The 21,602-nt window shown below is 38.3% G+C and overlaps 1 protein-coding gene across 2 annotated transcripts in view; it reads left to right on the top strand.

The window, feature by feature from the left end:
- Positions 1-21,602, top strand: part of PIP5K1B (phosphatidylinositol-4-phosphate 5-kinase type 1 beta) — a 130,908-nt gene that overhangs the window by 87,653 nt on the left and 21,653 nt on the right. For both annotated transcript variants that reach the window (XM_068422569.1, XM_068422568.1), the window contains 6 exons: positions 2,383-2,594; positions 4,627-4,710; positions 4,812-4,860; positions 5,402-5,486; positions 11,446-11,601; positions 12,361-12,505. In XM_068422569.1, coding sequence (XP_068278670.1) covers positions 2,383-2,594; positions 4,627-4,710; positions 4,812-4,860; positions 5,402-5,486; positions 11,446-11,601; positions 12,361-12,505 — 731 coding nt within the window. The remainder of the gene's footprint in view (positions 1-2,382; positions 2,595-4,626; positions 4,711-4,811; positions 4,861-5,401; positions 5,487-11,445; positions 11,602-12,360; positions 12,506-21,602) is intronic.

Raw genomic sequence — 21,602 nt, 5'->3', positions numbered from 1 at the left:
CTACAAATGGTACGGGTTTAAGTGACAGTGGTGGATTGATGCAGTCAGATTATTTTTATCACATAAGAGGTCCCTGTGGAAGAAGCAGCAGCACACGATACCACAGCTTTCCGTGAGGCTACATCCAGTCCTAGATGTAGGTTATGTAATTAGTGCAGTTAAATCATGATGCGTCTAATGTAATCGAATTCAAATGGTGTTAAAGCATAGGCTGAAGGCAGATCTGTCAGCAGTTAGGTTTATAACTGTAAAATAAAAGTGGCAATGCTTTTTCCAAGCCTTACTAGCAGTTGTAATCTGGCTTTGCATAAAGTGTTGCTGACTGTGCTACTAAGGTAAGTATTTTTATAGAGGATGAACTGTATTTTTTTTTTTTTTTTTTAGCCTACCCAGAATCTACTTTCAGTATTTGGTGGCAAACATCCACTGATACCACATTTTTAATAAATACATTATATAGTAATGTCTTTTGGAGAAAATTTGAGTAAACGGTAGCAATGAACAAGCAGTAAAGAAAATTCTAGAACTTATTTGGCACCAAGGGTCTGTGCCTTTGTACCTGTTAGCTGCACTATTTTTGCAGTTCGTGATCATAAAACAGGAATTTATTAGCCACCAACATTCCACATAATGCACAACAAAATTACATTATCTTGTTGTATGGTAATTTAGAATACGCTTTTTTTGTTGTGTCCTGAAACCCTGTGAGAGTTGTGTCATCAGAGTATGCTGTGGAGTACTGAGGGCCATGTGTTAGCAGCCTTTTTCTTGTTCTGTTTAAACTGACTGAGTAGGATTACTCTGAGCAAGATCAAACCTGCCATGTCTTCTAAACTCCTCCCTTGGGTCTGGAAATCAGAATGAGGCTATGCCTTTCTACACTTAGATGACAGTGTGTTACACTTTGTTTCTTCACTTCAAATGCTTACCGTGGTGCTAAAATTAAGACACCATGTTCCTCGTGGAAGATAAATGCCAGAGATTGAAAAGAATTAACCTGTACTGTACATCTGGCTTCTACTTAGTATAATGAGTACATCAGAAATACAGATGGAGTGGAACAGAGCTTTCCTACCTCTTTGCATGTATACTTGGACGTTGGAGTTAAAATTATCTCTGGGGATGTGTTAAGTAGTAGACTCCCTCATACAGTTTCGCGGACCACTAGACATCTCCTGGCGATTGCCAACAAACCTCATTTTGAATTTGCAACATGTGTCTTAGAGTTCACAAGCCGTCTCCGTGTTTTGTGTAAAAATATTTGTACTTTGATAGTCTTCATCAAAATTACGTATCTGGAGTTACTGCTCTTTGTCATCTGTGCAAAATCATATTTTGTTCTTGTTCACATAAAAAGATGTACTGTTGCCTCTTGATTCCATGCCAAAAATTACACCATTATCTTAGGGCACTGTGTACCAAAACGTGTCATGAATCATTGCTGATCTGCATGAGGTAGAGGAGAGGTGGGTGGCACAGCATATCCTTCCTGGTTGCTACCATTTGTTTCTCCCTTCGCTTAGCGCTGTTGTTATATAAGATATTTAACGCAGTTGCTGGCTGCTAACAGTTTGGATATGTTTCTAGATGTGATCACAGCTTGTTTTAGTTCATGTTTGCATTGACTTGAACTGTTTTTCTTTTTAATGGCAGCATGCCAGAGTTCATAGTGATGTAACTGACTAGAAACTTAGGACAGTACATGTGCATGAAAGAAGGGAACTCACGTACTGACAGAGGCAAAAATGGTTGGTAGAGCTAGAAGAGAAGGCTGGTTGGTTAAGTCATGCTTCAGCAATAAAGCTGCTTTTGCAGTTTAGATAGAGCTTACGTAGCCTAATAGAGATGCATGATTTTTGTACCCAAATCCCATCAGCTGTTAATGAGAGGGTGGTAGCAAATGATTTTTTTTGACATTTGAAAGTTCTCCAAGAATGCTTTCTCAGTTATAAGCAGGAGGTGGAGGGGAGGTAGAGAGCAGTCTAGGCAAAAATGCTCAGTAAAGTCTGGAACATGCATTATAGATGACTTTAAAAATGTCTACAGTTCATAAGTATATGGTGGGACTAATTAGTTGATTTTGCTATAAATAAAAAAGGTGCTAACTGGACATAGCTTTGTTGACTACAAAATAACATCAGGTTACATTTCAGCTATGCATCTTCCTTCCCACTTGTAACAAGAGCATTGAGATAATTAGGTAACTAGTACTTTGACTTATGTGGAGTAGTAAAAGATTTTTGTTTAATTATAATTAAAGCACAAGAGAAACTTGTGCTTTGAAGGCCTATTTTTACTTAGATTTTCGAAGTGCTGCTGTGTAATTCGTGTTGTGTGTAGTCTTTTTTTGTTTCAGTACAGCCGTTTCTTCTTCATTGATAGGTTCTAGAAAGTTTTAAGATCATGGATTACAGTCTGCTACTGGGAATCCACATACTGAACAGTAACATGAAGGAAAAAGAGGGAGAGAGTTTCCGGAGCACATCGGATGCAAAACGTCCTGGAGTGCAGAAAGTTCTCTATTCCACAGCCATGGAGTCTATACAGGGCCCTGGGAAGCCAGGAGACTCTGTCACCACAGAGACAACAAACACGTAAGTGCCATAACCTGCTCTTAAAGTTACTATTAAAACTCGCATATTCTATTTCTTCAATCTGGGCCAATCAGTAGTAAGAGGCAAAACATTCAAGAGTACACTGCATTTCGGGAATTGAAATATTAAGCCTTTTTTTTTTTTTTTCAAAAGCTGGACTGTCAAGATTTTCTGCAGAGCAGGAAATTAGAACGCTGGTTAGTAGATTGATCATCTTTGAGTCCGTGATAGCTATAATCTAATTTTAACTGGCAGCAGCCTGATGAGCCATAAGCAAAAACTGTTTATTAACATTGAAATGGATATTCCTATGGTGGTTATTTTAATCCCAAAATAGTATACTCAATACTTAGAACTGTATCATCAGCCACTGAAGTGCAGTCATATCCATGTACGGTATTTCCTGAGATTAAGGATGGCTGCTTTCCTCTTAAATTTCTACTGCAGTTTTTGCTAGATAGAAAGGTAAGTATACAGATGATAGTTATTCTGTTGTTTCCTTTGAAATACATTCAATGTTAGTGAGAGCATTATGTTCACCATTCTCATTCTATATAATCAGTTCCTCATTATAATGAGGGTTTAATTTCAAATTAAGGATTTACTCTTCTCCTGGTTCTCAAGGGAGCTGTCTACATAAATACAACTGATGATATAGAAATGTATTTAAACCTACAGCAAACAAATGGGACAATTAGGCATTTGTAGAGAGTTTCCAGATGTTCAGAGCTCTAGAATATAAATTAGAGCTGAATTTCACTCAGTTTTTACAGCATTACTCACATTCACACAGAAGATGATGAGTGCTGTTGTATGGTGACAGAGGTGTTGCACTGGCAGTTTTGGGGAGTGTTGGTTTTGTTTTTTAACTAAAAACCAAAGCTGATACAGGTCATCCAAGGAAGTTCCTGTGGTTATTATGTATGGAAACCCACCCTGGGCTCCCACATCACCTGAGCTAATGTAGTGCTGCCCAGATCCTGAGCAGTGTAGTACCGCTGCTGGAAGCCTACTGCAGCAGTTGAGTCCTTCCTTGGCCCCCTGCCCTATATCCTGTCTTGTATTGACATAACTGGTAGTGTGGCAAACCTTACTGAGGTGGATGAAAATAAGCCTAAGTCTTACAAAAAAGACCCCTAGGTCAGTCTTCTGCTGTGGTTCATTATAAGGCCATACAAGCACGAGGATGAGAGTGGATAACCAGCAGCAATAACTGCTGCTTGTCCTGGGTTGAATTTATAGTCATAGCTTCCAGGAAAAGCTGACAGAATATAGTTTTGTAAACCACTTAACACTTCTGGATTTCTGACCAGTTAATTGAGCTGGAATTTACGGTAACAGAGTTTTACAGTAATTTAAATTCCATTTATTCTTACGTAGTTTCCTTTGTGCCTCAAATAATAAAAAACTTTTCCGCTAAACCCCCTCCCCCCCCCAAAAAAAGGTTGAGTAGATGGTAGCCCTGTTTTGTTGGGGGGACTGCTGTGCTTTGGTGGCAGAATGGGGAATATACTCTCAACTATATCTTTGGTTGCTGTTTCAGGTGTGTATTACTTGTTTCTCAAACTGTTAAAAAAGTTTGGAGGTCTTGCATGTGTTGCATCTTCAATCTCTTTTTCTGCTGGTTTTGTAGTGGGTCCACCAATGTCAACAGAAGGTGACAAACTGAAAACGGTTTCAATTTCTGGTTCTAAAAACAATGGACCCTTTTTTCCTAGGTGCTGGAGTAGGAAGAGGGGATCTTAGGATGATCACCTTGTTCTTTAAGGTCATGTCTGAGTAAATACTCTAAACCAAATGGAGATCCAGGCAGTCATGCTTCTCAGCTTGATACTGTTACTTTTTCTGTTGCTAATCTGTCTGTAAAGACAGATGCTGTGACATCTAGCTTTAATGTTGTGCCTATTTCTTTGGGTTTGCAAGTGGGTACAGTTCACCTGCTAACTGATGATCAGAGATATCTCTGATCATCAGTTTATCTTTTAAGATATCTTAAAAGATAATCTAACTATGTTTTTATTGTTTCTTTCAGAATGGGAGGTATTCCAGCTAAAAGCCATAAAGGAGAAAAGCTGCTTCTATTTATGGGTATTATTGATATTCTCCAGTCTTACAGGTAAGTTGAATTTCAAGATTTTATTGAATAAGCTATTCTGAAATAACTTACAAATGTGGAAATTCTATAAAGCTGTTCTGATTTTGTTTTTATATGCTTAGGTTAATGAAGAAGCTGGAACATTCTTGGAAAGCTCTTGTTTATGATGGGGTAAGCAGATGTTATTATTTTTTTAACTGCTGATACTTTAGCTAATGGAACTTTGACTTATGTTGACCAGGAAAGAGCTAGCTCCGGTATATTTGTAGTCTACCATCACCACGTGGTTTGGGCTGTTGCTGAAATCGTTTAGGTCCGTTCCCCAATACATGCTCTCATTTTTTTTGTTGATCTTTCAAAAAGCAACTAAAATGATCAAGCTTGTCCTTATAATTTACACGAGACAATGGCAACTTAGCAGGACATTGATGGATCTGTAACTGAAAAATGTACATAATGTGAAAAAAAGCATTTCAAATGCTAGGAAGATTTTGCAGAATATGGCTGTATAATTCATAACTCATAATTTCATAAATGAAATACTTAAAAGTTCTTGAAGAATTAATCTTTAAAAAGGAAAAACTTGTTAGGGTTCACTTGTGTTGAGTATGCTTGAAATATATAGTTTACCTGAGGTGTCCAGCTTCTTTCTTGAGAATTTCCTTGTGATTTACTTATGGAAAATGTGACTGAGACCTTTTTAATCTTGTAGGATACTGTTTCAGTTCACCGACCAGGTTTTTATGCAGACAGATTTTTAAAGTTTATGAGTACGAGAGTTTTCAAGAAAATACAAGGTAAGAAAGTTGTCACTTTTACTTTTCTAGATATTTTTATAATCATTACTTTATAACACCCCTGTCTTGGCAATAAAAGAATCCTTTCTTCAGCATCATGTTGCACTTACATTGCCAGAAGCTGAATTTCTTTACTGGAGCTAGTGGGACTGTACTCTAATAGTAAAATTACAGAGAATAATTTGCTATGTATTTTTTGTCACATCAGGGGCATTTGAAGGTAAAACAGGTTCCCTTATATGAGCATTGATATAAAGATAAATTTCATAATCTAATGATGTGTCCAGTCCTGCATCTGTTATTCATAGGAATACCCCCATTGACTTTCATTTATTTAATTTGCAAAAGTAAAGATTGTTTACATACCACTTCCAGCATGTTTGAAAAGATAAGCGTTCTTCCCTTTGATGTGGATTTCTTCTGTGCTTTATCAAGGAAAAAAAATCAAAAGTTGGATATTAGTAAAGTCTTTTGTCTTTGTCACTGTCACCTGTTTCTAATTTTCCCCTCTATTGCTCCTTCCTTAATCTTTTAATTCATTCTCAAGGGTAAGATACATAACACTATTGGGTACTTACAGGGTGTGGTGTGTTGACCTTGGCTGGGTGCCAGGTGCCCACCAACCTGCTCTATCACTCCCCCTCCTCAACTGAACAGGGGGAGAGAAAAATAAAACAAAAGGCTCATGGGTTGAGGTAAGGACAGAGAGTTCACTCACCAGTTACCAATCACGGGCAAAACCAGACTCGACTTGGGGAAATTAATTTAATTTTATTACCAATCAAATCAGAGTAGGGTAATGAGAAATAAAACCAAATCTTAAAACATCTTCCCTCCACCCCTCCCTTTTTCCCAGGCTCAACTTCGCTCCCAAATTCTCTTAACTTTTTCCCCTGAGTGGTGCAGGGGGATGGGGAATGGGGGTTGCAATCAGTTCATCACGTGTTGTCTCTGCCGCTCCTTTCTCCTCTCTTCCCTGCTCCAGAGTGGGATCTCTCCCACAGGAGACAGTGTTCCACCAACTTCTCCAACATGAGTCCTTCCCATGGGCTACAGTTCTTCACAAACTGCTTCAGCATGGGCCCTTTCCACGGGGTGCACTCCTTCAGGAACAGACTGCTCCAGCGTGGGTCCCCCACAGGGTCACAAGTCCTGCCAGCAAACCTGCTCCAGCGTGGGCTCCTCTCTCCATGGGTTCGCAGGTCTTGCCAGGAGCCTGCTCCAGCATAGGGTTCCCATGGGGCCACAGCTTCCTTTGAGTGTATCCACCTGCTCTGGTGTGGCCCCTCCATGGTCTGCAGGTGGGTATCTGCTCCACCATGGACCTCCATGGGCTGCAGGGGGACAGCCTGCCTCACCATGGTCTTCACCACGGGCTGCAGGGGAATCTCTCTTCCAGCGCCCGGAGCACCTCCTCCCCCTCCTTCTTCACTGACCTTGGTGTCTGCAGGGCTGTTTCTCACATATTCTCACTCCTCTCCCCCAGCTGCTGTTGCACAGCAGTTTTTTTCCCCTTCTTAAATACGTTATCACAGAGGCGCTTCCATCGTCACTGATGGGCTCAGCCTTGGCCAGTGGCAGGTCTGTCTTGGAGCTGGCTGGCATTGGCTCTGTCAGACATGGAGGAAGCTTCTAGCAGCTTCTCGCAGAAGCCACCCCTGTAGTCCCACTGCTACCAAAACCTTGCCATGCAAACCCAATACACAGGGGAGAGAAAAAAAGCCAGGAGAAACCCACCATCACTACAGAGGGACATCGCTACCAAGAGTTGTCCAAAGGCTTATGTTTCAGTCTTGCAACAACAATTTAACTACTGATTGTCACTTCTCTCAAATAAAATGAGTTGATTTCTATAACTTAAAGTAGACCCTGAAACTGTAGATCCTCTTAATAAGGCATTGGGGATGGAGGGTAAATTGATCCTACGTAGGTGAGTCGTTCCTGTATGTTGTGGTTTAACCCCAGTGGGCAGCTGAGCCCCACCCAGCCACTCACTTGCTCCCCCTCTGGTGTGATGGGAGAGAGAATTGGAAGGGTAAAAGTGAGAAAAATCTTGGGTTGAGATAAAGACAGCTTAATAGGGAAAGCAAAAGCTGTGTGTGCAAGCCAAGCAAAACAAGGAATTTATCCACTACCCATCAGCAGGCAGGTGTTTAGCCATCTCCAGGAAAACAGGGTTTCATTGTGCATAATGGTTACTTGGGAAGACAAATGCCATAACCACAAATGTTTCCCCCTTGCTCCTGTTTACCCCATCTTTTATTGCTCAGCACGACGTCCTATGGTATGGAATATTCCTTCCGTCAGTTGGGGTCAGCTGTCCTGGCTGTGTCCCCTCCCAGCATCTTGTCCCCTCCCAGCTACTCGCTGGCAGGGCAGCATGAGATAGCATTGATGCTGTATAAGCACTGATTAGCAATAACTAAGACCTTGGTGTGCTGTCAACACTGGTTTTGTCACAAATCCAAGACATTAGCACCATAGAGCTACTACGAAGAAAATTAACTCTGTCCCAGGCAAAACCTGTGTACTGTATCTTCCAAAAAGTCCAAGCACTGCAGTAACTACCATGTAGGCATATGAAGTTAGATTTCAGCAAAAATGCTGGGAGAAATAGCTATCACATTTTGTTGATTCCAAACTGAACAGCACAAATTAATGTTGCCTTAGTCCCATGGAGTGAGCAATATAGATATTTTATCATAATCTGGGTACAGCTATGAAGCAAAACAATATAATTTGTAAGTATTAAGAAACAGATTTATTTTCAGACTTGCTGCATTTAGCCTGACTTTGAAAATTAACAGGGGAAAATTAGCTATCATTCAAGAATACACATCTTAAATAGAAGTTCATATGTTTATATCTACCTTGAATTACAGTTCATCAAGGTATGATAAGTATATTCTCATTGCACAAAAAAAAAAAGGCAAAGTTTAGAGACTCATCTTACATGCTTCTTCCATCAGAAGTTCAGAGCAGGTTTTATTTTCACTAAAATTTCTATTGCTGAAAGTCAGTATTTTTCAGACTGTACTGACCTTTGTTACTCTGCATTTTGTCTAAAGGTAATATCTCTCTTCTGAAGACCAGTAGCCAGCTAGTTTTGGAAAGAATCAAATTATTTGGAGTGAGCTTGTGAAACTCTGACCCTGTCCACAAAACCCATGTTAGAGACATGGCAGATTAGAACAAGATACATCATTAGGTCTAAAAGAGCAAGAAAGAGGGAAAACTGATAACTTAAGAGCAACAAGAAATCAGAAGTGTACTTAGTGAAATTAGTAAATACGAAGAAAAGGGATTGACTGATGAAAGGAGAAAGCTGAGAGTAGCTGAACTAAAAAAAAAAAACAAAAAGGTATTCTAAGTAGAGTGAAGGAGTCTTTAGAAGAAAAAGACAATTTGAATTAAACCTAATTAGTGATTCCCTATACGCATGATATGTTATGACAGCTATTCAAGAAAATAAGACTTTTGGAGAGTCTTATAAATATTAACAAATTGATGGATAATTCCTCTATGAGTTGGTAAAGCTACTGAAAGGAAATTCAGTCTGAAGCATCACAAGTACAGAGAAGGATGGTGATGATCGCTGAGATGAATTCAGTGTGTGTGCAGTGAGGAAGGCTGTAGGGAAGACCTGATGAATATACCAGCAAGGCAAAGATGAGTGCTTGGGGTTCACTGTGGCTCAGGCTGCTCTTTGGGGGAAAAGCTATTCTGGTTATCTGAGCAATGAGGTTTTTTTCAACAATCATGGCAAGTGGTATAAAACCTTATAATAAGACATACAGATCAGCTGGTTTAAGTAGCATGCATCCATACTAACTTACTGCTTTACTGCCAAGTTATTTTTTAAATCCATGGAGGTGCTGAAATTGCACTTTTTTTTTCAGTAAGAGAAGGGATGTTTCTGCTTATCTTCTAGAAAAGTGTTTCGTGAGTTTCACGGCTTTTTATAAAGCAGAGTTCTTGACAAATAAATTGTCTGGCTAGAACTATGTAGTTTATAGAGGAACTTATACTCTAAAATGGATCCTAGTTAACAGTTTGATAATCCTACTTGTGGGACTGTATTTGGTTTGAAGTTAAATGTCAAAATGTGGAATGGACACTTGGCTCAAATACTACAGAAAGGGTTTTGAGCATATGGCATTATATCAAACTGAAGAAAGTGTTTTGTAAATACCTTTTTGACCAGTGTTACACTGTTCTCTTGACAAGAAACAAGTCTATGTGGATAGAGAGAGAACAAAATACAAATGAAGGATAGAGCTAAAGGAGATTTAAATGAAACAAGAAGACTACAAATACTAGCACAAATTAACAACTTAAGGTGTTAAGCGTTACATCCTTCAGAAAAGGATGATTAATATAAAAATTAAAGACTCTGATGTAATGTGACAAAATAGGAAGGAAAATTCAGCTGAAAGGAGGACGGAGCCTCCTGAGACTCAGATCTCTTAAACTCTAGAATAATTTTACTAGAGAAATGGTGGGAGCTTTGTTGTCTGAGACAATACTTAAAGGAATTCCTCTGCATTGACAGAGAGTAAGGAGTGGACAACTTGATACTTCTGTCTGTTGGACAAAATAAATGTCTCATGCAGCCATATGTTTCCTGAACATTTGAGTCTTTTTTTCAGTTCTTTCTAATTCTGACTGCTAGATTTATGTCAGCACAAGACACAACCCGTTCTGTATTTGAAAACTACAATGGACAATTAAGGACATCATGCCATTTTCTCTCTAATCTTAATTTATCTGTCTCATTTTTCACGGCTATTAACCTGTCTTAATATCCCACTCTCACTGATCTGCTCTGCATGCAAGGCTATTAATCTTCTTTTTTATGGATTAATGGTTCAAATGCATTATCATTCTTTTGTAAAATAAAGAATGGGGAGTGTTCCTGCCTTCAGAAACATTTTTTCTAAACTTCGAGTTAGACATTTCAGTTTAAACTGTTAAGCCCTGTTCTGAATGTGCTTTTGCCCCTAGTGCACAGAACCAGCCTCCATAAATGACAATAAAAACATAATAAGCAGATTCAGCCCTGGGCAGAGGCTAGCTCAGCAGCTATCTACTATGTTATTTTTTAACAATATCCTGGAGCTATGGATCTGATTCTCTTCTTCAGTCTTTAGCCAAGTGGCTTTGATGCTTTTAATTTGAATTTTGTAGTAGAGCACAATAGGAACTATTGCAATGCATCTGAAGTAGCCTTGCAGCCAATGCATGGAGGTGAGCACCTGGCAACTGAAAAAAACTAAATGAACTGGCTGGCATCCTTCTGGAGAAGAACTATAAATGGGGGTCATGGTTCAGTAGTAGTAGCAATGGTCAGATCCTAGAGTTTCACCCAAAATGCCATTGTAAGTAGGCAGGCCCTGGTAAGAATTATAAAGGGGATGCTCATACCTGAGTGTACAAGCCATCAACACTTTGGAAGTGTTTATTTTACCCAAAGAAGATATTTGACACATGTCACTGAAGTGGAAATTCTGCAGTATCATATACTTCATTACATAGCAGTAGTTCACAGCTCAAGGAAATGATCATAACCTCTCAGAATACTCCAAATGTCTTTTCAGTGCTCCTGTCTTCCTTTTTTTTTTTTTTTCCTCTATGATTCTGTCTGTGATTACATGGGTTGATTCTCCATAGGGGATTTGTAACTTAGTGATGTCAAAGTTGGTTAACTGACTTGATTTTTTTTGTCATATGAGCGGTAAGAAACCCCAGAAAAAGACAAAAGTACTTCACTCATAGATGAAATAACAATGCCTTTGCCTCTGGTTTTAGTAAAATATTTTATAAGTGGGTTTGTATCTGGATGTGTTCTTCATCTGTATTCAGAAACTCTAGCTTTATAGATGGCTTGCTTTTCTATATGCTATTAAAGATGTGCAGGGAGATAACATCATTCAACACCTATGTTCATTTGGTAATGCAGCTTTAAAGTCTTCACCTTCAAAGAAACGGTGCAATTCCATCACAGCCCTGAAGGCAGCATCACAAGAAATAGTGTGTATAGTTAACCAGGAGTGGAAGGATGAAAAGCACGGCATTCTTGCTGAAGGACAAAGCTATGCCAGCCTTGATGAAGAAGGTAATGTCTTTCAAATCAACAGCCTAAACTGTTTTTAAAGGAATTTAGTATAAGCTCTAGAAGCCGTATAACTAGAAAGCTTCTAATCTGGTTGATCTTTCAAAACTTCAGAGTCAGGTTATTCTCATGGAGTGAGTTGTTAGTCATATTTGGCAGAATGGACCTTCAGGAGAAAGAAGCAGTCAGAATCAAAGTTATAATATGATGTTAATCTTCTGGATTTCGGGAGATCCTAAAAAAATTTATCCAGCCCAGGTAGAAGATTAAGGCCGGAGCCAGTGCTCTTCTTTTCACTGACTTTTAAACAAACATGTCACATGAAGTGTTTTGAAGCTCAGTTCATTGTTTGCAGGGTCTTTTTGAAGAGATATAGACTTTGCCTCTTTCAGAGCTCATCTGCAGTCAGGCTCAGAGGAGAACCAGCCACCTAATCCCACCTGAAAACTGGGCCCTGGTGGTCTGAGACCAGTCCCAGAACTTACAAGAATTCATCAGATATTCATACCACTGTTTAATATTTGACCTTGGGGTTGCTCTGTATTCTACTCAATATACTAGCTAGCAGCTGCAATTCACCCTGTAACGCAAAGGAGTGTGGGTATGGGCACATGAATATTACACTGTCATCAATTCAGACGTATTAAGAAGCTTCAAGAAGCTGTTGGGAGCACTATGTGGCTCCATACATTTGCATAAAGATTCTTGGATTTGATTTGAAATGAAATTTGTTGATGTTGTTCTTTATTTTTGCATGTGCAGTACTAGGTTCACGCCACCGGCCGGATCTAGTGCCGAGCACTCCATCTCTATTTGAAGCAGCTTCCTTGGCAACCACAATTTCTTCTTCTTCCTTGAATGTAGATGAGCATTATCAACGTGATCAACCTATGCTCTATTCTAGCAGGTAAAGGCTGTATATGTGGTAGAGGATTCCCCACCATTTTGCTAAAGTCTGACAATGTGTACAATGGAAGAGGGCTCTGCAAAAGTAAAAGCAGAAGGGGCAGGTGTCTCTGTAGCTCAGTCTTGAGCCTTTCCAGTGAAGGAGGGGTGCTGTAAGTCCATAGGATTTGTTATGTATTTGTTTGTTATTATATGTATTATGACCCCAGAGGTCTCTTCCAACCTGGCTGATTCTGTGATTCGGGTCACAAAATGGAAAGCATAAACACAGCAAAAATATTACAGTATAGTTTGAGTTTTATGTCATGTTCCAAAACTAAGCTGGGCATTAAAAACTTGCTTAGGCCTTTAGTCTGTGCCATAAACTAAACTACATTAAGATCAGGGTAGGAAATAGTTGTAACTTGGCTGTAGCCTCAAACAGCTGCAGAAAACTGTGGTATGCTAGGAAAGGGGACCTACTTTCAAGTTGATGTTTTTTCTGAATGTACAGTGCTGAATGGTCTGATTTAAATTCTTTTGAAATGACCATTTTCTGAAGTGAATTTCTATGAAACTTCACCTATGGGTGTGATTAGAGCCTGTCTGATTTTAGCCCAGGAAGGATAAAAACAGGAAAGTCTCAAGAAGGGTAACACAGATGTTTATGAGCTAGCTTGAATGTGATTTGAGTTGTGTTTGAATATACTTCAGTCATAACTGTCCAATACCATGCATATGCCAGTAAGTCTTGCTGGGAGATCATCTGTGTGTATGCCTGTACTCTGCCTTGTACACCTGAAGTGTGCTGTGTGATCTTGCCTGCTTGCAGATCTCTTTACCATGTGTTGTACTGCAGAATAGCCATTTCTTTATCTGTTTTTGTCAAGAAGGGTAACCCCTGTGAACTCAAGTATCTTGAATATTTTTTGGAATAATTTGGAATCCTGGACTACACAGTGTCTATATAAATTTGATAAGCTTACTCATGTGCCGACATGTAGTTCATTAAACTGCATGTTGTCCAAAAGATCAAGTTACTTGAAAAGCAATCTTGAGGCAGTAGGATTTTACCTTCTATTAAAATTTGACCAACTGTATTTTCATAAGAAGCAAAATTACTTGCAGAGTTACTTGATCAAAGTGATATTTGCAGTTTCCATTTTCATGAAGCTGAAATAAGTCTCACTGATGGCATCTATCACAGGTCTGATGTTTTGCTATAAAAATTTGGAATGAGGTATGGTTTGTAGTGTAACAAAGTTGAAGTTTTAGTTACAGAACCATCACGAGTTGCCCCAAAATGCATCTACATAAGTTTTAGGAAATAAAATTACTAATGAATACACATTGTAGAAATAGAGGTCTTTCAATTCAACTTCTGTCAGTCTTGTCTGGTTTGTGACACAGTTAGCTGTAGGACTTCAATATTCCATGATCTTGTACTAAGTTTTAACTTTGCTAGAAATAAGGTTAGACAGCACTGGGGTTTTTTTAATTTGCTTTAAGCATCAAGTAAAACTGCAGAACTAATTTGTATTAGCATCAGTCAATGAAAGAGAACTGCAGAGTCGTCTGGATAAAGAGTTCAGAGTTACTGCAAATAAAACATTTCAAATTCTCTTTAGTCTCCATAAATTAATTGTAGAGAAAAGCTGTGAGTAAGTCTATGATATTTTCCTGTAAAGATATTTCATTATAATTCTAAAATAAGGTTTTTAGCAGATCTACACTTTGATTCTGCATTTAGACTTGTTTACTCTCCAGCTGCGATTCAGTCAATGAAATAACCTAAAACATAGTACATTTTGTCAGTTATGCAGTTACCCTGCACATTCTTATCTTACAAAATCGGATTGGGACTGTAGTGTCTGCAGTCCAGGTTTGCATACTTTCAATTTCTCAGTACAACAGGACACGTTATCTTAACACGGCAGACCTTGCACCAGCATTCATAGATGTGTGGCTCTCTCCATGTCTTGTATCAAAACCTTGCCCCATAGCCAGGAGGTCTGCTGCAGGGGCTGACCAACTAACATCCTCACTGGTCTAGATGTATCCTCTTCAGCTAGGGCTCGGTCGCAATTTTTTCTCCTGTCCAAGTACTAGTTCATGTCAAAGTCTCAGTATGTACGATTCATGAGGATTACATTCCCTGTCATAGATAGTGTGTGTCTTTTAGGATTTAAGAAAGCTGCTAAGCATGCTCAGTATTAAACCAATTTCCCCAACATGATTCTGGTCACTTGCAGTTTTGTACCCACCTCTGCTTTCTGCATCAGTTCAGGGAGGTCCTTCCTTCTTCAAAGCACTAAATAATATATCCAGCTGAAGTTTTATTTATGTTTTTTATGGTACATTGGAGGAACTTCAGTCCTCCCACGGGAAAAGCTGGCAGGGAAGTAAAAACACCAAAAACCCCCTGCTACAATGATGCATTGAGATGTAGATGTCTTAGATTTTTCTCACTGGAGTTCTGCTTTTGAGTATTACAAAGTGTAATGCAGGACTCATCCCTTTACCATTTGTCTCTGATAAACACAAGGCCTGGAGCAGTCTTTGAAACAAAGCCTGAATGAATGATTTGTTTACAATTGTGAGCCTGCTTTCAGTCTTGAAATATGTAATTGACTATGACATTCTGCTTCACGTTCTTTAATAGAATTACAGTTTGGCATCTTCTTCCATCAGGCTTTTTCCTCCTCCTTCAAAGTGTCGTGGCATAAAGTAGAGAGTATATGAATTTCCTTGTAACCAGTCAGGAATCTCTGGTTTAGGGTAATAAAGGGAGATTATCCTGCACGCATAGTAATAATACAGTATCTGTATAGCTCCTTGACTCCTATTAATGCTAATGAGCAGTATGTGCCCATACCAGTGAGAAGACAGATGCCGTTATTTGCCTCATTAAAAAGAGAACAGTAATACTTTCAGACACATTGAAACGCCATATTTTTAACTTTGTTTTTTTCGGAATTACCGTCAGTTTCTATCAACCATGACTGTAATCGTTCTCCAAGGAGAGGGAAATGGCATTTGATATGAGAAAGGAGCTCAGCACCATCTCTCCTTGAAGGGTGCTCAGCACTTGTGGTAGGAAGCAAGGAACTGCTGACAATGTGGTTAAGCAGACAGAGGTGACTTGCTGAGCCGGAGCCAGCTCCTGAGACTGTATCATCTGAGGAGAGGGTGTATGTAGACCTAGCTTGGTACGGATTAGAACTAGCATAACTAATTGGTAGATAATGCAGAGCAGCATTTAGGGACTTGTGATTAAAGCAAAAAAAGAGAGTCTGAGCAGCGGTCATAAACATACAGCTTATTAGGAGTGTTTTTCCAGACTGATAGCTGATTTTTTTTCACCAAGTTATTCCTCAGTCCTTGAAACTCGAGATGTTACCCAGGCAGTGTGAAGAACTGGTAAAAGTAGTGAATAAAGGAGTACTGGGGAGGGGAAAACAGCTGTATTTTTCAGCACAAAAGGAACTTTATCTAAAAAAGGGAAGTAAAAAGGAAAAAATGGGCAAACATGACATATGTTATTCAGCAACTGTAGGCTTTCTTGATTGTCAGAAGACAGCTGGTTTCTATCCTATGAAGCTGTTTCTCAGTGAAGTGGTTCTGTCATAAGCAATGTTAAGTATTCATTTAGTAAGAGAACAGAATTGACAATTTATTGCTTCTATTAAAATTCTCAAAGATTTTCCACTCCTCCTCAAGGAGGTTTATATTTGGAGTAAAGATATTTTTGTACTTAAATAGTCTGTTTTCCACTAGAATATATGTTCAGTTTTGAGTCCAAATACACTTCTTTGAAAGGGTTTATTTGCTTTATCTTAGGAAGTGTAATACTTACATATTATATCAGGGATTATTTTTCTAGCAGGAGCGGTAACAGATTTTTCCCCCTCCAGGTAAAGTTTTCCTAGTAAGTACTGATGAATTAAATTAAAGATGACAGATCTTGAGTGTCCTGAGCAGTATAATTGTTGTCTCAGTTGACATTGCTTTTACAATTGCAAAGAGCTGAAGGAGGTTAATGGCTTTACAGGTGCTTCTGGAAATGTTCTAAATAGGAGTTTCAAGATACAACAAAGTCTCTTTCCCATCTGTTTTTCAGCCGGTCTTATGGCTTCCAGTCACCACCCCAAACAAAATCCATGAAGCATAAAGGGGTACTTCACCTCTCTGTCTTTAGAGCAATGCCAAGATACTGTGAGTTATATAAGGAGGATTGCTGAATTTTTCTGATATGTTTGAACCTAGGAAAATAATCTACATGACATCTAATTCTTGTTTCTCTTTATGTATTCTGTACCTCCTTCCTGTAAGATATGTATGTAGTATGGACTTCTGCCTTCTCTCTCCTTTCTGCTTTTCTGTGTATTTTTCAAGTGTTTGTTTGCCTTACCTTTGCATTGCTGTTTTTCAGTGCAGACCACTTGAAATTTTGGAAGGCTTTGAGGGGTTGTGTTTTTTTTTTTTCTCTTACACAGTCAAAACTTTCTTAAACATCCAAACTTTGAACTGAAATGTTGCATGACTTGACATTCTATCAAATAACCTTTTCAAAGACAGCTTAGAAAATAAAAGTAAAATCTTCTGCTGTTTTTTTCAGTGGAAGGGATTGGTAGGTATTAGTTTCCCTGTTGTAAGGAATACTTAATTACACCTTTTGCCAGTCTGGTTTTCTATGTAAGCAAATTTTTGTGTGTTAAGTTTAAATGTTCTGTGTATCCACCCACCACCCTTAGCTTCTGAAGCTTAGACAAATTTGTCTGAATCTGATTCAGAGAGGATTAAATTCATGCAAGCTTCATGAAAATAAGCAGCTAGGTGGAGGAAAAAGACTTGAATGCTCTGATGCTAGGAACAGATGTGCTGAGACACTTGGGGAATTCCCATGGGAAAGAAAGAAAATTTGACTGATTGAAGGAACGTGTAATTGTGGCTTAAAGAAAAACAAGGCTTTCCCAGTTCTCCTGTGATGGAATTACTTTTGCTTCTCTTTCTTTTTTAATTAAGAACCAAGATAAAATAGACTGCTTTAGCAATAGGAGGACAACAGCGCAGTTGAGCACAGTCATTGTGGCTGATCATTACTATATGGGAGAAAGTAACTGTAAAAGTAGGGGTTTTGCTTGGCTTTTCTTTCTTTTTCTATCTAAAAGTTAAGGATGAGAACTCACTGCACTGTTGAAATTGTGCAAAACCTCTGTTCCACTGAAGCGTTCTTTCTAGTACACTATGTATAGAGGAATGTCGCTTGTTCTCTCCTGTGCCCCCCTCAATTTGTCTTTGCCCTACCAGAAGTCTGCATTAAAACTGGCGATCGGTGCGGCTATGATGATGCTGTTGCAGAAATTTGAACTTTTAGTTACCAACTGCTGACAGCATATGTGTTGCTGTTAAGACATTAATTACAAGATTTTTTTTTTTACTCTTTTATGCAGAAGTTCCATGCACATGTCACTTTCATCTCAATTATTTAATTTGAAAAAAGGCTGTCATTTGTAAATCTCATTGATGTGCTGGTAGTTTTGTATGCTTTAAGGTGTACTGTCGTTCTTTTTTTTTCTTCCTATTATACGATTACAGTTGTAGTAGTTAATAATGTATCTAAATACCAATGCATAATGTCTAAAAGTGTTCAGGGGTACTTAATCAAATAAACAATTTATGTTTATTTGCTTATCCATTATGCTCTGTTGGAACAACAATACTGTGACAAGGTTAACAGAGCAAGAAATTTAGCAGAAAAGCAGATTGAAGAATACTGGTTTAAAGAGCATAACACTGCTACTTGCAGTCCTGAAGAGGCATCAAAAAAGCGTTGCTGGCAAAAGACTAATATTTCATTTAATCTTACAGTTTGACATTTCTTAATTATATATGCTGGCATTAGAAGAAAACAATGCCATCTAAGTGAACCGAATTCCCCCCGTCTCTGGTGGTGTCGGAAGTTAATATTTGGGTTTATTGTAGTTGGTTTATGAAATGTTTGTGGAAATAGAAGAGAGGATCTTTCTTGGCATGTAAATGCTTGTCCTGGACACATCAAAATATAAAATTTCAGTCTCTGACTTCAAATGTGAAGTGTAAAGCAAATCTGGATGATGCACCAGTTTCATTAATTTACTAAGGCATGTCTAAATTTCTATGGTTTAAGCCTCATACATATACCTAGCGTGATGATCTCTATCTTGTGGAGTTCATAGTCTTAAGAAAGATTAATCTGAAATTTGGTTTTCCTACTAGCTTTTCACTGAAGTCTAGGTTGTAATACAAGTTACTTTCATAGCCAGACGAATACTGAGTAATCCTGGAATTCAGTGTAAATAGTTAAGGATTATCAGTTGTTCGTATCAACTACCAAGTGGTTTGTATCAGTACCAAGGGATCATTGAGGCATATAGATTTCCTGAAAAAGAAATACAGTTCTTTCTCCATTTAAAGTTTTCTGAGCCATTTACACTTAATCTTTTAGTCATTGAGATATTAGAGAATCCTTAATAATGTATGAGTCTGGAAAAAATTAACGTTGCTTTGTTACAAATCTTATTTAAAGTAGTCTGTGTGGTTATAATGCTGCTCTACTGATCTATTATTTAAGTGTGTGAAACTACTCTTAATAGTATTTTCTTTGTGTAGGTATTTAGATTCAATATTAAATACCATATAGTAAGAAAGAATTCAGAACAGACATTAACTCCAGCAAAGCAGGGAGAGCTGACTGATTCTCAGATGTAAACTCTTTGCTTGCCCACTGATATTCTGAAGCTTGTGTATAAAGTAAAGGTTAAGAACTCTAAATAGAAACGATTAGTAACTGTGGCAAAACTAGAGACTTCCTATTTTGCCATAGTATATTTGCCATTATTGGAGATTCTGAATAATTGTCAATAATCTAGCTGTGAAGAGTGGCAAGAAAGCAGTAACAAAGGTAATTTTTTTAGAAGATCTAGCAGGAGTATTTCCTTAATGAAAGTTTGTAAGGTAGGCAAGTATTTTGTAAAGCAGAGGTTCTGTCCCTGGAGCGGATCAGTGCTGTCCTGAAAGGCAAAAGGTCAGTGTCCCTGACAATGGAAGAAGGACCTAACAAAGACTAAAGGACTGGTCCTGTGAACGGAAGTTCCTCAGTCTGCTTTGAGCAAGTGATCCAGTGTGGTGTTTTGTAATTAGCCTTGAGTGACCCTTTAATTTCACCTGTTCCTGCTCCACGCCTGTAGGTATATATTAATGTGTAAAAGGTATGTAATTTTTTCAGAAAAGTAGCCTGTGTGATTTCATAGATGACTATATTTCCTGTTACGAAGTTCATCCTCTCAAAACATCTCTAGAAAGAGTACCACCACCGCTATGTAACTCAACAAGTTATTAAGCAAACATAACAATTAATAGAAGAGAGAGCAGTAAATAAATATGGTACCCTGTTTACATCATACCTGTGTAATTTATTTTTTGCTCAAAGGTACTGTCTAGAAGTTTCTAATAAAAGTTCTGGTGAGTAACAGGAGATGTCACCCCCTGCTTTTGAGTCTTTCCTCAATTCTAGTGCTATATAGGTAGGCAGCCTCAAGGCAGAGTGAGAAGACTTCGCTCTGTTCCAAGGTTTATTTCACTTTCATGACTGAGGGACACTTCTTCTGTAAAATGTTCACCAAGTGGCTCCACCCATTCAGAAAAATAAAAACCTTCTGAAAAATTGATGTTTTGTTTGCAGCAGGCTGATGTAGATCTGAGGTTCTGCTGGTGCTTGTGATGTTACCTGTCCTTACCATCAGGTAATTGGGATTAGCAGTTGTTAGGGAACAGACATTGGTAGCCCTATGGAAAGAATATTAGCTCAAGAATATGTCCTTCACCAGCAAATATATATATGACTTTTTAATGGATTTTTTTTTTAATCTCACTGCTGTAAATGTGAAAACAGCACTATATATCTGGAAACAGTGAGCCTTGCCATAATTTGCACTGAATTGCAGTATAGGAAATACACAATCATGCTTCATACTTTGGTTCTCTGTACTGTCTTCCCTTGAGACATACTACCATATCATAAGCCAGTCTGCAGAATTATAAACTTCATCAACATCACTTTAAAGAGTGAGTTATCATTTTCATGTTTCCTAATTTGATGGGATCCTTTGCCTCCTTATGCTGAACAGAGTGACATAATTGACATTGCAGTCTGAAGAGTGTGTTGTGATTTTTTTTCTTTTTGGTACATTTTAAAAGCAGGCCCTTATGTTGCTGTGAGCTTTCTTGTAAAGATCTCTGCATATGTGCTGAAGTAGGAATGCCTCAGTCTGTGCTTACTAAATTAATTGGATCTAATCCCATTCAGCTGTTGATGCCCTGTTTGCAGCACTTTTTGTTGTAATTTGTTTTAATACAGCTCTTAAAAGATCATTTTCCTTCACAGAAAAAAGAAATTTTATAAATTATTTAGCCAGTGCTTCTGAAAACAACTTGGTTGTTGAAAAGTAGGAAGAAAACCTATACTTTTTTAACTTGAAATTTAAAATTATTGTTTAGTTAAATACACAGATGCATATGTGAAACTTCAATGGTAATAGTAGTTATTTAATACATAAGCAAATGTTTCCTTGACTGAATTTGTCCCTCTGTGTGCTGCTTTTCATATTCCATACTCATCCTTGCAAGTCTAATTTCATTACCTTAATTTTTTCTGGTGAGGAGGATCCAGAGGAGCTTCTCAGAACCGACTTCATGTGTAGGTCCCTCCAAGGGCTGATACATGTTGGTGTGTATCTCTCAGTGGATTTGGCTGTTATTACTCAATATTTTGTAATCTACACTGAGTTCTTAAATTCTGATTGCTTATACCGTCACTTTTCAACTACATACATATGTCAGGTACAAAAATTACAGTTTTGTGATTTTAATTGGCACCTGCAATGGTGTATAGGTTTGTTGACAACATGAAATGGATGTGCTTACTGTGATGTTTCCTGATTCACATCATGGTTTGCCATTAGCGTGAGTGTCATAGCACAGACTCACTGTCAGATTCCTTCATTTGAAGCAGCATTTAGAAGATCAGTCACACCTATTGTTTTCTCAGGTCTGTAGTTTTGATGTTTGTCAACAGTGTT

This window comes from Nyctibius grandis, chromosome Z (genome assembly GCF_013368605.1).
Source record: "Nyctibius grandis isolate bNycGra1 chromosome Z, bNycGra1.pri, whole genome shotgun sequence".
NCBI classification, from domain to species: Eukaryota; Metazoa; Chordata; class Aves; order Nyctibiiformes; family Nyctibiidae; genus Nyctibius; species Nyctibius grandis.
This window is presented reverse-complemented; position numbering and strand designations above follow the sequence as displayed.